Source organism: Salvelinus namaycush, chromosome 19 (assembly GCF_016432855.1).
Source record: "Salvelinus namaycush isolate Seneca chromosome 19, SaNama_1.0, whole genome shotgun sequence".
In the NCBI taxonomy this organism is placed as follows: domain Eukaryota; kingdom Metazoa; phylum Chordata; class Actinopteri; order Salmoniformes; family Salmonidae; genus Salvelinus; species Salvelinus namaycush.
In genome coordinates, this window is record NC_052325.1 from 45,246,646 (window position 1) to 45,261,389 (window position 14,744).

At 43.6% G+C, this 14,744-nt stretch overlaps 1 protein-coding gene across 1 annotated transcript in view; it reads left to right on the forward strand.

Moving 5' to 3' along the window:
* Nucleotides 1–14,744, forward strand: part of LOC120064038 (E3 ubiquitin-protein ligase MYCBP2-like) — a 107,177-nt gene that overhangs the window by 46,184 nt on the left and 46,249 nt on the right. Inside the window, exons 7-10 of the mRNA XM_039014348.1 lie at nucleotides 626–725; nucleotides 1,508–1,581; nucleotides 12,077–12,215; nucleotides 12,619–12,695. Of these exons, the coding sequence (XP_038870276.1) occupies nucleotides 626–725; nucleotides 1,508–1,581; nucleotides 12,077–12,215; nucleotides 12,619–12,695 (390 nt within the window). The remainder of the gene's footprint in view (nucleotides 1–625; nucleotides 726–1,507; nucleotides 1,582–12,076; nucleotides 12,216–12,618; nucleotides 12,696–14,744) is intronic.

The window sequence follows — 14,744 nt, forward strand, 5'->3', positions numbered from 1 at the left end:
AACTCACGATTGTCAGTGAGAAATGTGAAGGGAGAGTGACCACAAAGGTTTGTGCGTAAAGTAGGTCTGCACAATTGTCATGTGCAATATCCATATCACAAGAGGCTGCACATTTTTTTTAAATGCCATGAATGTAACATTCAAATGTAATAAGGGTCCCCTGTGAAACTCTGACCAACACTTTGATTCCTACCCTGTCACAACTTCTACTGTATCTGGCTTTTTCATTCGTTGTCATGCCAAACACCAATCATAGAATCAGGATACACATTTTATTTAAATGATTCCAACAGAGAAAGTGTTTTGATCTAAATCACAAGTAAAATTGCATTTGGAATATTTGTTTAAAAAAATTGCAGTCATATTATTTGCCCATATTGTGCAGCGTAAAGGTAAAGAAACTCGCGCAGTACGTTATTCAGATCTTCAGCTCTGGGGAAAAGTGATCCAAGGTGGCGGGACAGGGCGGTTACCTATGGATTTGCAGCCTTGGCCTTGTTTGTATTCCTTTCCAATGTGCTACACATTCAAACTCTCTAATGGCTGGGTTGCTTTTGTGAGTTGTGACAAATGCAGTCCTAAAAGTGTTGTACAAATATTGATAAATTGATGCTTTTGCGCGCAGGGCTGCCTGTTGTACCGGGATATGAGTAACAACCACAGTATGTCGGCCATCAAGATCGACCCAGAGACTCTGGAGCATGAGGGAACCATCACTATGCCAGGTACATGATAACACACAGTAACATCTCCTTCTTCCCAATAGTGTGTGTTATAATAAACAATGCATGGATTTTTTTCATGTACCTGTTTGTAAGCTAGTGTGTTTTTTATATTTTTGTAATCACCCGTTTACTTACTGTTGTCTTGAACCGAATAACCTGGCCTCTGAAAATACATTTTTTATTTTTTAGATTAACTTGGACACATTTAATAATTCATATTTAATCCTCGTAAAAAACTTCTGGGTGCTTTTAAACCGCTCGCCCGGTGATTGACAATAGACCAAACCTTTTAGCCAGCCATATCATTAATATACTCTACACTAAGGCTTGTAACTACAATGTTTTCAATATTCATATTTCGATATAATCATAAATAATGGATTCCGCATCCAGAAATCCAGGAATTAATCCTGATTTAAACTAGGAAAGGATTGAAACAGAACCAAATGGCCACAGGACAAAGATGGCTACATAGCTTTATCGATTCAATGTGCAGACACTTACGCACTTCCTCAGGATATTGAGAACTAAATCTCTGTCTAGCTAGCCCTGTTGTTTTACAGTATGCTATGTTAATATTCATTTCAAAAATATAAGTAAAATGTACCATATCATGGACGGACACACTTGCATTTAATAGAGAATAATGTTATATTAACTTCAACAGAGGCCAATGCACAATGTTTCGGCTGAATTTCTTTGTCAAAAGCAGGACAAATTCATCTCCCTATTCTTTGGATATTATAAATGCACTTCTCTTTTGAACTCTGTCCTTTTCACAGGTCTACAGGCAGACGGCCAGAGTGTAGTCTTCACTGACGGAGAGTACATCAACCAAATCGCTGCCTGCAAAGACGTGAGTCTCCATTCACACACACACACACACACACACACACACACACGCACACACACACACACACACACACACACACACACACACATACATTAATCTGCTGCAATGGCGCTAAAATTATTATTTTATTTGTTTTTTTTCTTGAGAGAGAGGAGTGGATGGGTACAGACTGAAGTCCTGTAGTCCTGTGCCTAATGTAGGGGAGAGATTGCTATTATACTATAATGTAGAGAGTCATTCCCGCCGGACCTGCAGACCCCGATGCACGGTCTGCATTTTTCATGCTGCTGGCGGGAACGGGCGGGTGACAGTCTATTTCAGGATAAAAACGTTTTTTTTATTCCTCAGATTATTTGTATTCTTTTTGTATCGTATGGATTATCTATTATATTAAAGGCACCTCTTTGTCGCCTTATTCAAACACACTAATAGGTGCGTTTGAAATTCTTACTGCTTCAAGTTCAGTAGTTTACCTCTCGTCTCTTTTGTTGGGCTCGCAACATCAAGTGCGCCATATGTGTGGTCTATAATTAATTAGCATGTAGGCTATAGTATGCATGGGCAGAGAAGCACAAGGCAGTTGTCTTTTCAAGGAAATTAACTTCCTAAATATGATAGTCTATAGTTTAGGCTGCTACATTGACTGGAAATAAATATTGATAACACATTTATCCGTCTTTGCCTGCAAATTGTCCTGCTCCTAAAAGTAAAGCAAAACGTAGCTCAAGTCAAGTGCCTGCTCTCCTGTTCCACTCTGGCTCTTTCAAACTACATCCAGTCAATTGGCTGATATGGCCCAACAATAGTCTACCGATAACATAATACAGCCTAATGGGCCACATGAGATTCTCTGGCATTTTAACCGATTTCTTAAGCTATTTATGGGAATGTGTATCTTGCATAGAGCAGCAAAATAGCTGGGACAGGGGCTGCAAAGCGAGCTACGTCACATACACCTAAAATAATATTGTGGGACTTTCACATACTGTACTTGTTCCCCTAAATCTATTGTTTAGCTTTTCTATATACAATACTATTTGTCATTCAGGAGTGATGGTGGCTACTTTGTTCAAATTCACAGGGCAGAATATTCTCGCTCTTGCGCTCTCTTGCTATTTCTCTCTCGCTCACACACACACACACACACACACACACACACACACACACACACACACACACACACACACACACACACACACACACACACACACACACCTACTCGCCCTGTAAATCACAAACCCTTAGTTATTTAAACAATCTTCAGTCCGGTACGGTGATGTATGCCAGCCACCTTCTCAGGCAGCCAGCCATACATGTCCGTAAGGCTTCAGAGGCAGATGTATCAGATCAGTCCCTGGATAAAAGTGGGAGGTAGGGTTGTAGAGAGAGGTGTGGGACAGAGAGAATGTCAAATTGGCTTTTTACCAAATTACAGTACGACAGACCACGTATTCACCCTGCACACCCTAATTGACAAAGAAACAAACCAAAACAAAGGCGGTCTTATGCTTTATTGATTTCAAAATAGCTTTTGACTCAATTTGGCATGGGTCTGCTATACAAATTGATAGAAAGTGGTGATGGGGGAAAAACATACATTATAAAATCCATGTACACAAACTAAGTTTGTGGTTAAAATTGGCAAAACACTGTTCTTTCCACATGGCCGTGGATTGAGCCTTGGATGCGGCTTAAGCCCCACCCTCTTCAACATATATATATAAACGAATTGGCGAGGGCACTCGAACAGTCTGCACCTGGCCTCACCCTACTAGAATCTGTTTGCTGATGATCTGGTGCTTCTGTCCCCAACCAAGAAGGTCCGAAAGCACCACCTAGATCTTCTGCACAGATTCCATCAGACCTGGGCCCTGACAGTAAATCACAGTAAAATAAAAAATAATCGTGTCCCAAAAAAGGTTCAGTTGCCAGGACCACAAATACAAATTCCATCTAGACACTGTTGCCCAACAGCACACAAAAAACTATACATACCTCTGCCTAAACATCAGCACGACAGATAACTTCTACAAAGCTGTGAACGATCTGAGAGACGAGGCAAGAAGGGCTTTCTATGCCATCAAAAGGAACATACAATTTGAAATACCAATTAGGATCTGGCAAAAAAATACTTGAATCAGTTATAGAACTCGTTCCCCTTTATAGTTGTGAGATCTGGGGTCCGCTCACCAACCAAGTATTCACAAAATGGGACAAACACCAAATTGACTCTTCATGCAGAATTCCGCAAAAATATCCTCTGTGTACAGCGTAAAACACCAAATAAAGTATGCAGAGCAGAATTGGGTAGATACCCGCTAATTATCAAAATCCAGAAAATAGCCATTCAATTCTACAACCATCTAAAAGGAAGTGATTTCATAACCTTCCATAACAAAGCCATCACCTACGGAGCTAGAGAAGAGTTCCCTAAGAAAGCTTGTCCTGGGGCTCTGTTCACAAACAGACTCCACAAAGCCCCTGGACAGCAACAGCAAGACAATTAGACCCAACCAAATCATGAGAAAACAGAAATATTATTATTTGACACATGATTACCAAAAAACTGAGCAAACAGGAATGCTGTTTGGCCCTAAACAGAGAGTACACAGTGGGAAGAATACTTGACCACTGTGACTGACCCAAAATTGAGGAATGCTTTGACTATGTACTAGCTTCGTAAGCATAGCCTTGCTATTGAGGGAGGCAGACCTGGCTCTCATGGGTAGACAGGCTATGTGCACACTGCCCACAAAATGAGTTGGAAACTGAGCTGCACTTCCTAACCTCCTGCCAAAGGTATGACCATATTAGAGAGACATATTTCCCTCAGATTACTCATACCCACAAAGATTATTTTTGTAAAGCAATTTTGATAAACTTCCATATCTATTAGGTGAAATACTGCTGTCACAGCAGTAAGATTTGTGACCCGTTGCCACAAGAAAAGGGCAACCAGTGAAGAGCAAACACCATTGTAAATTTAATCCATGTTTATGTTGATTTATTTTCCCTTCTGTACTTTATCTATTTGCACGTTGTTATAACACTGTACATAGCCATAATGACATTTGAAATGTTTCTATTTCTTTGAAACTTTAATGCTTACTGTTAATTTGATTGCTTATTTCACGTTTGTTTGATCTATTTCACTTGCTTTGGCAATGTAAACATATGTTTCCTCTGTCAATAAAGCCCTTTTGAATTGAGATGCTCCCTGCATCAGCAGTACTGGCAAGGAGCAGCCTGTCGAGTGCCGGCAACCTGCCTCCCGCGGAGGAGAGAGACAGAGGGAGGGGGAATGGTATTGACAAAGAGAGGGGAGGTGGGGAGAGGAGGTGCTAGGCAGTGGATAGGCTACGGAAATGGGAGAAGGGGGAGGGAGAGAGGATCATGTGCTCAGCAGGAATCAAAGTGTGAAATCATCACACAGTGCAGCATCACACCGTCGTGGGCCCCGCCCAGCTGCTGTCTATCATGGCTCAGCCCCAGCGCTAGCCCTAGGCTAGCCTCCATCCCTATTCCCACTGCTTGATTTGTAGATCGGGAGGTACCGAAACGCAAAGTGATCGCAAGAGGGGGGAGGTGGTTGGGGAGTGACCTGGGCGACTCTGAGGTAACGGAACGCATGAGAAAACACAAGACACCAGCGTAGCCGGACAAATCAAACAGGTAGCCTAAGCTACTATCTATGAGAATGTTTTATTTACTTCAAGGCCTACATTTTATTGTGTAACTGCCTTAATTTTGCTGGACCCCAGAAAGATTAGCTGCTGCCTTGGCAACAGCTAATGGGGATCCATAATAAATACAAATACATTGTACAACTGGCAACAACAAGCTGAATTGTGACTATATTCCACACAGAAAACGACCGGTCATAAGCAATGACAATGGCTGGTAATGTTCATCAGCTGTTGGCCTGAGTGGAGCTGTTGGGCAGTTGGCTTGAATGGGAGGGAGGGCATTGATGTTATGGCCAAGAGAAACGGTCAGTCTTACAGACAGGTCAGGGGCTCTAGTCTTCATCGGGCACCTTGCTGTCTCGGTGCACAGTTCCTCTGTAGTAACAGCTCCATAGGTATCTAGTCCTCAATGGCCTAAGTGTAGCATCCAGCTGGGTGATGCCTTGGCAGCTGAGGCGGCAAAGCACACCACACATCAGCCATGGTCCGGAAAAGTCCCTTCTACGAGCGTTATCAGTCATCCCATCTCCGCACACAGGCCTTATCCTTCTTAATCTATGGATTTCACATGACTGGGCAGGGGTGCACCCATTTTTGTTGTTGTTCCATGGGTGGACTTGAAGGGCATAGGCCCACCCACTTGGCAGCCAGGCCCAGCCTATCAGAATGAGTTTTTACCCACAAAGTGGCTTTATTACAGACATAAATGCGCCTCAGCTCAAATGATCTCGCAGGGGTAAGAAGCTGGATGTGGAGGTCCTGGGCTGGTGTGGTTACATGTGGTCTGCGGTTGTGAGGCCGGTTGGACGTACTGCCAAATTCTCTAAAATGACATTGGAGGCAGCTTATGGTAGAGAAATTATCATTTCATTCTCTGGCAACAGCTCTGGTGGACATTCCTGCAGTCAGCATGCCAATTGCACATTTCCTCAACTTGAGCCATCTGCGGCATTGTTGTGTGACAAAACTGCACATTTTTGTGGACTTTTATTGTCCCCATTACAAGGTGCACCTGTGTAATGATCATGGGGTTTAATCAGCTTCTCTGTCACACCTGTCAGGTAGATGGATTATCTTGGCAAAGGAGAAATGCTAATCAACAGGGATGCATTTTCACAAAGCTTTTTGTGCGTATGGAACATTTCTGGGATGTTTTATTTCAACTCATGAAACCTGGGACCCAACACTTTACATGTTGTGTTTATATTTTTGTTCAGTGTAATTGGCTTGTCATTGCGTTGTTCAACATTACTATTAAGACTACTCGTTTATAGTACCTCATTCTGTGCTTTGGTAACTTCCTGTCCTATTGACGGACTCTGGCCAGACTGAAGACGATGCAGAGTTTGAAGAAATGCTATGTATGCGGCATGCTTTTCTCAATGGAGCCTCGGATGCTAGGTGGCCCTGCGATGCCACTTCGTTGTAGACGGTTCCTATTGAAATTATCTACTTTCGCAGAAACGCAACAGACTACAAATTCGGGAGGTAAACAGGGCATAACCAAGGGGCCAGGAAAATAACTAAGTAGGAAAATAGCGTTTTAGGATTGCACAAAAAAAAAAATCAAAGTTGACAATAGTTTCTGAAGTCATTTTAATTACGACAAACGTGCAAACTTGTTGCCGAAGTTGAATGAATATCCTCCCATTATGAACTTTATTTCAGATAGCATCCCGTTATGAAATGAAGCAACTTATTTCCTCATTTAGTTCTCGAGCGAGCGAAGAAAGCTGTTTTGGAGAATTGTCATGACAGCTGTCCATAAAAATGAGTAGAGGGTTCCCATCTGATCTTTGCCATTGATATCTTCTGTGATAGCAAAGCCCACTGTCTAGTGACAAGTGTGCCATCTAGCTATTCATCTCTATGCCGGGGTCACACTGGCAGCTGAAAAGATTTTGAATGAAAATAAAATAAATTTGTATGAGGCTGTGCAGCAATGTCACTTTCACAGGATGACACATTAGTATAGGCTAAAGGGATTCTCTACTTATAGAAACAAATCTGTTCCCTACCTTTATTATTCATTAGTTTACCTTTCCTACCGTAAGGGAATTTCTGACAGCAGACCCTTTGAAAATAATTTCCCCATTCCAGATGATCCATGATCATGAAATTATTAATCAAATAGCCTTGTCTAGGCCTACTCATAATTGTGTATGCATATTCATATAGATTATGCATTTTCATAACGCATTGTATAGAGGCAGGATTTACATTTCTTGATCAATGCGCTGGCACATGGCCGCAGTGTGTTCGATTATCAATTGGGACAAATTATTGATTTCATTGGTTGACATTACAGAATGGTAGGCTGATATTTTATTTTCTCCTAGTCGTAAGTGGATGAAAACAATGGTGCTTAGCCTACATTTCACAAGTGCATAAAATGTTGTCGTGTCGCAGAGGGGCCAGGCTATGGTGTAGCCTGCTCTCTTATTTTTACTGCAAACCATTTAGGAAATTTAAGCCGTGACCAAGATGTTTCTGATCAGATTGAAGATTATTTTTGAATGAATTAGATTTTTCTAGTAACTAATCCCAAACACTGTTGGGGATGACACACAGTGCATTCGGAAAGTATTCAGACCCCTTGACTTTTCACACATTTTGTTACGTTATAACCTTATCCTAAAATGGATTAAATCGTTTTTTCCCCCTCATCAATCAACACACAATACCTCATAACGACAAAGCAAAAATGGGTTTTTAGATTTTTTTTGCAAATGTTTAAATAAATAAAAAATGAATCACATTTACATAAGTATTCAGACCCGTTACTTAGTACTTTGTTGAAACACCTTTGGCATCGATTACAACTGCAAGTCTTCGGGTATGACGCTACAAGCTTGGCACACCTGTATTTGGGGAGTTTCTCCCGTTCTTCTCTGCAGATCCTCTCAAGCTCTGTCAGGTTGGATGGGGAGCGTCACTGCACAGCTATTTTCAGGTCTCTCCAGAGATGTTTGACCGGGTTCAAGTCCCGGCTCTGGCTCGGCCACTCAAGAACATTGAGTTGTCCAGAAGCCACTCCTGCGTTGTCTTGGCTGTGTGCTTAGGGTCGTTGTCCTGTTGGAAGGTGAACCTTCGCCCCAGTCTGAGGTCCTGAGCGCTCTAGAGCAGGTTTTCATCAAGCATGTCTCTGTACTTTGCGCTTTTAATCTTTCCCTCGATCCTGACTAGTCTCCCAGTCCCTGCTGCTGAATAACATCGCCCAGCCTGATAATGCATTTAGGTAGGCTACCTGCAACCACGTTTCATATATTCAACCGCACATAGACTACATGACCAAAAGTATGTGGACAACTGCTCGAACATCTCATTCCAAAATCATGGGCATTAATATGGAGTTGGTCCCCTCTTTGCTGATATTACAGCCTCCAACCTTCTGGGAAGGCTTCCAACTAAATGTTGGAACATTGCTCAGAGAGTTGCTTCCATTCAGCCACGAGCATTAGTGAGGTCAGGCACTGATGTTGGGTGATTAGGCCTGGCTCACAGTCTGCGTTCAGTTCATCCCTAAGGATGAATGGGGTTGAGGTCAGGGCTCTGTGCAGGCCAGTCAAGTTTTTCCACACCAATCTCGACGAACCATTTCTGTATGGACTTCGCTTTGTGATCGGGAGCATCGTCATGCTGAAACAGGAAAGGTCCCACACTCAAACTGTTGCCATAAAGTTGGAAGCACAGAATTGTCTAGAATGTCATTGTACTCTATGCTTTAACGATATTTCCCTTCCTTGGAACTAAGGGGCCTAGCCCAAACCATGAAAAATAGCCCCAGACCATTATGCGTCCTCCACCAAACTTTACAGTTGGCACTATGCAAATTGAATTTTATTTGTCACTTGCGCCGAATAGAACCGGTGTAAACCTTACTGTGAAATGCTTACTTACAAGCCCTTAACCAACAATAAAGTTCAATAGAGTTAAGAAAATATTTACTCAATACACTAAAGTGAACGAAAAAATGTAAATAAAAGAAACACAATAAAATTACGTAACAATAACAAGGCTGTATAGGGGGGTACTGGTACCGAGTAAATGTGCGGGGGGGTACAGGTTTGTAGAGGTAATTTGTAAAGTGACTATGCATAGATAATAAACAGTGAGTAGCAGGGGGTGTCAATGCAAATATTTCGGGTGGCCATTTGATTAACTGTTCAGCAGTCTTATGGCTTGGGGGTAGAAGCTGTTAAAGAGCATTTTGGTCCCAGACATGGCGCTCTGGTACTGCTTGCAGTGCGGTAGCAGAGAGAACAGTCTGTGACTTGGGTGACTGGAGTCTTTGACCATTTTTTGGGCCTTGCGCTGACACCGACTAGTATATAGGTCCTGGATGTCAGGAAGCTTGGCCCCAGTGATGTACCCTCTGTAGTGCTTTACGGTCAGATGCCGAGCAGTTTCTATACCGGGGGGTGAGGATGCTCTCAATTGTTCAGCTGTATAACTTTTTAAGGATATGGGACCCATGCCAAATCTTTTCAGTCTCCTGAGGGGGAAACGGTGTTGTCATGCCCTCTTCAGGACCGTCTTGGTGTGTTTGGACCATGATAGTTCGTTGGTGATGTGGACACTCTAGACCCGCTCCACTTCAGCCTCGTCAATGTTAAAGGGGGCCTGTTCAGCCCTCCTTCTCCTGTTGTCCACGATCCGCTCCTTTGTCTTGCTCACATTGAGGGAGAGGTTGTTGTCCTGGCACCACACTGCCAGGTGTCTGATGACCTCCCTATAGGCTGTCTCATCATTGTCGGTGATCAGGCCTACCGCCGTTGTGTCGTCAGCAATCTTAATGGCGGTGTTGGAGTCATGCTTGGCCACACAGTCTTGGGAGTACAGGAGGGGACTAAGCACGCACCCCTGAGGGGTCCCAGTGTTGAAGATCAGCATGGCAGATGTGTTGTTGCCTGCCCTTACGACCTGGGGACGTCCCATCAGAAAGTCCAGGATCCAGTTGCAGAGGGAGGTGTTTAGTCCCAGGGTCCTTAGCTTGGTGATGAGCTTTGATGGCACTATGGTTTTGAATGCTGAGCTGTAATCAATGAATAGCATTCTCACATAGGTGTTCCTTTTGTCCAGGTGGGAAAGGGCAGTGTGGAGTGTGATTGAGATTGCGTCATCTGTTGATCGGTTGGGGCGGTATGCGAATAGGAGTGGGTTTCTGGCATGATGGTGTTGTGAGCCTTGACCAGCCTTTCAAAGCACTTCATGGCTAACAACGTGAGCGCTACAGGGCGGTAATCATTTAGGCAGGTTACCTTCACTTTCTTGGGCACAGGGACTATGGTGGTCTGTTTGAAACGTGGGTATTACAGATTCGGTCAGGGAGAGCTTGAAAATGTCAGTGAAGACACGTTCCAGTTGGTTCACGCAGGCTTTGAGTACACATCCTGGTAATCCATCTGGCCCCACGGCTTTGTGAATGTTGAGCTGTTTAAAGGTTTTGCTCACATCGACTACGGAGAGCATGATCACAGTTGTCCGGAACAGCTTGTGCTCTCTTGCATGCTGAAGTTTGCCTTGAAGCGAGCATAAAAGGCATTTAGCTCGTCTGATAGACTCACGTCACTGGGTAGCTCGTGGCTGGGTTTCCATTTGTAGTCCGTAATATTTTTGGAGCCCTGCCACATCCGACGAGTGTTTTTTTTTTTTTTAAGCGACCGGATTAGTGTCCTGCTCCTTGAAAGCGACAGCTCTAACCTCTTGCTCGGTGCAGATGTTGCCTGTAATCCATGGCTTCTGGTTGGGAAATATAGGTACGGTCACTGTGGGAACGACGTCATTGATGAAGCCGGTGACGGAGATGGTGTACTCCTCAATGCCATTGGATGAATCCCGGACTGGAACATATTCCAATTTTGTGCTTGCACAACAGTCCTGTAGCGTAGCATCCATGTCAGCTGACCACTTTCGTATTGAGCGAGTCTCTGGTTTCTTCCTGTTTTAGTTTTTGCTTGTAAGCAGGAATGAGGATATAATTATAGTCAGAGTTGCCAAATGGAGGGCGAGGGAGAGCTTTGTATGCATCTCTGTGTGCGAAGTAAAGATGGTATAGAGTTTTTTTTTCCCGCTCTGGTTGCACATGTGACTTGCTGGTAGAAATGAGGTGAAATGGATTTAAGTTTGGCTGCATTAATGTCCCCGGCCACTAGGAGCGCCGCTTCTGGATGAGCATTTTCTTCTTTGCTTATGGCCTTATACAGCTCGTTGAGTGCGGTCTTAGTGCCAGCATCGGTTTGGTGGTGGTAAATAGACGGCTACTAATGGTATACTTAAATACGAAATACTTTTGAATAAGTAATGAAGTGCAATAATGGAGATAGACATGAGCCTGCAAGGCTATCAGAGCAGAGTGGGAGAGACATCATAAAAATAGAATCTCAAGCACACACTTTTCTCTCCCCACAGCAACGGCCATGCATTGCTCTCAAAACATACAATATTTCACAAACCTAAGCCAGGGTCCAACCCAACTGGTATGTTGTGACCTGATGCCATAGCTAGCTAGCTAGGGGTGTGTCTCCATGCACGAACACACACAGTGTATGGTTGTCAAAATCGTCATATCCAAATCTCTTTGCATGTCAGGAATACCTGACTTTGCGTGTTTCTATGTGTGTTACTCAGGACTAGGTTTTCAAAATTCCAGTAATGTTCCTTAAAACTCTCAGGTATTCCAGAAATCCTGGGTGGGCGGATTCTGGATTTCCTGCTTATTCTCTCCTGATTCTAGGAATCTTCCAACCAGGATTTCTGAAAAACCAGGACATTTTGAGATAAAGTTACTGAAATTGCCATGTTTCCCTCAGGATGGGTTTGTGGTGCGGATCTACGCGACCAGTACAGACCCAGCACTGCAGCAGGAGCTTCAGCTGAAACTGGCCAGGAAGTGTCTCCATGCCTGCGGTATCTCTCTGTTTGACCTGGAGAAAGACCTTCACATCATCAGTGAGTCCTACTGACTATGCTCTCGGGTAAAGTTTCCCCTAGGTACAGATCTATGGTCAGCTTCCCTTCCCCCAATCCTAACCTTAACCATTAGCGGGGGAAATGCTAGTCTCAACCAAGATCAGTGTCTAGGGAAACTTCACCATCTCACTCTGTCAAATATTGGCATGAGGCAAAATCATATGTGTGTTTTTAGGTAGAGACTGTTGTCACTGAATCAGAGGATGGACTTATTGTAATGTCTGGAATGGAATAAACACAAACCACCATACCTTTCGATTCATTCCATTCCAGGGATTGCAATGCACCGGTCTCCACGTGTGAGTTTCTGTAATATATTTCTGGGTGTGTGAATTTGTGCGTCTGTGTTTCTCATATCAAAATGTGTTTTTGCGTTTTCAAGGTACAGGGTTTGACGAGGAGGCAGCATTGCTGGGAGCAGGCAGGGAGTTTGCTTTGATGAAAACGGCCTCAGGAAAGGTAAGATCACCAGAACTGTACAAACTGAGATGCATGTGTGTTACTGTGGGTGCAAAGAAGATTGAATTCGAGAAGCAGGCAATCGTCATTCTAATCTGATGTGACCAGCGACACAAGGGCTCTGCTCGGTCTGTTCTTCCTCATTATATACACACACAAACACACACTCCTTCTGCCTCACACAAGTCCATTAAAGCTCCCTAACACAACAACATCTGCTTGAAGTTAACACATTTGAGCTACTTCAGTCACGTGACCACCAGTGTGTATATACTAAGAACCAAATGGAGGCGAAACGGGAATAGACTAACATGGAATTGTCCAATAGTTTTCCGTTGCAAAGCGTTACCCGTTGCTATATATTTTTGGTGCACTGCCTCCTATGCTTATTTTCTTAAACGAACACATAGACACATGGCTCAACATTCAGTTCAAATTTGACTAAAACCATTATTTCGATAAGTAAATTCACACTATTTCATTCTTCTTCTAGAGGAAATAGTCTGATAAAAAAATCTGGTTGTTGGTTCTTTTAGTCATGTTGTCACAGACGCGACCAGTCATTAATTATGTTATGCAAAAGGTCTAGTCGTCTGTTCTCACGAGTGGTTGCTATGTAGGCTGAGTAAAGTTAATTTCACTTGCTAGCTAGCAAACCAACTTCAGCACCTGGAATGACAGTAAACGACTCGCATTTCCGTTAGAGCTTTGTGTTTATTGGCATTTTCAAATATGTTGATGTGTGAATTGCTCTGGCTCAGAGCACATTTCTCTTCTGGACACTTCACTATGTATGGTACAAGGGAGATTGCTAGAGTCGCTAGAGCGATGAGCTAAGTGAAGCCCCCCCCTGGCCGAACCCTCCCCTAACACGGGCGACGCTGGGCCAATTGCGCGCCGCCCAGGACTCCCGATCACGTCCGGTTGTGATATAGCCTGGGATCGAACCCCGGTCTGTAGTGACGCCTCTAGTACTGCGATGCAGTGCCTTAAACCGCGGTGCCACTCGGGAGGCCCCAAAAGACCATTATTCTAAACAGTGCAGGACACTTGCCAAGTGCAGGACAAAAATGCAAAAATATAAACGCTACATGCAAACATTTCTAAGATGTTATTGAGTTAAAGTTCATATAAGGAAGTCAGTCAATTTAACATGACTGGGAATACAGATATGCATCTGTTGGTCACAGATACCTTAAATAAAAAGGTAGGGGCGTGGAGCCAAAAACTAGTCAGTATCTGGTGTGACCACAATTTGCCTCATGCAGCGTGACACATCTCCTTCACATAGAGTTGATTATGCTGTTGATTGCTGCCTGTGGAATGTTGTCCCACTTCTTCAATGGCTGTGCAAAGTAGATGGATATTGCCGGGAAGGTGAGTAATACAGGCCATGGGAGAATTTGGACATTTTCAGCTTCCAGGAATTGTGTACAGATCCTTGTGACATGGGGCTGTGTATTATCATGCTGAAACATGAGGTGATGGCAGCGGATGAATGACACGACCTCGTCACGGGTATCTCTGTGCATTCAAATTGCAGTCGATAAAATGCAATTGTGTTCGTTGTCCGTAGCTTATGCCTGCCCATACCTTAACCCCACCACCACCATTGGAGACTTTTTTTATAATGTTGACATAAGTAAACCGCTCACCCACACGTCTGCCATCTCCCCGTTACAGTTGAAACCGAGATTTAATCTGTGAAGAGCACACTTCTCCAGTGTGCCAGTGGCCATCTAAAGTGAGAATTTTCCAACTGAAGTTGGCTACGACTCCGAACTGCAGTCAGGTCAAGACCCTGGTGAAGACGACGAGCACGCAGATTAGTTTAAATTAACATTAAATTCCTGCAGTCAGCATGCCAATTGCACGCTCCCTCAACTTGAGACATTTGTGGAATTGTGTTGTGTGACAAAACTGCACATTTTAGAGTGGCCTTTTATTGTCCCCAGCACAAGGTGCACCTGTGTAACGATCATGCTGTTTTAATCAGCTTCTTGATATGCCACACCTGTCAGGTAGATGGATTATCTTGGCAAAGGAGAC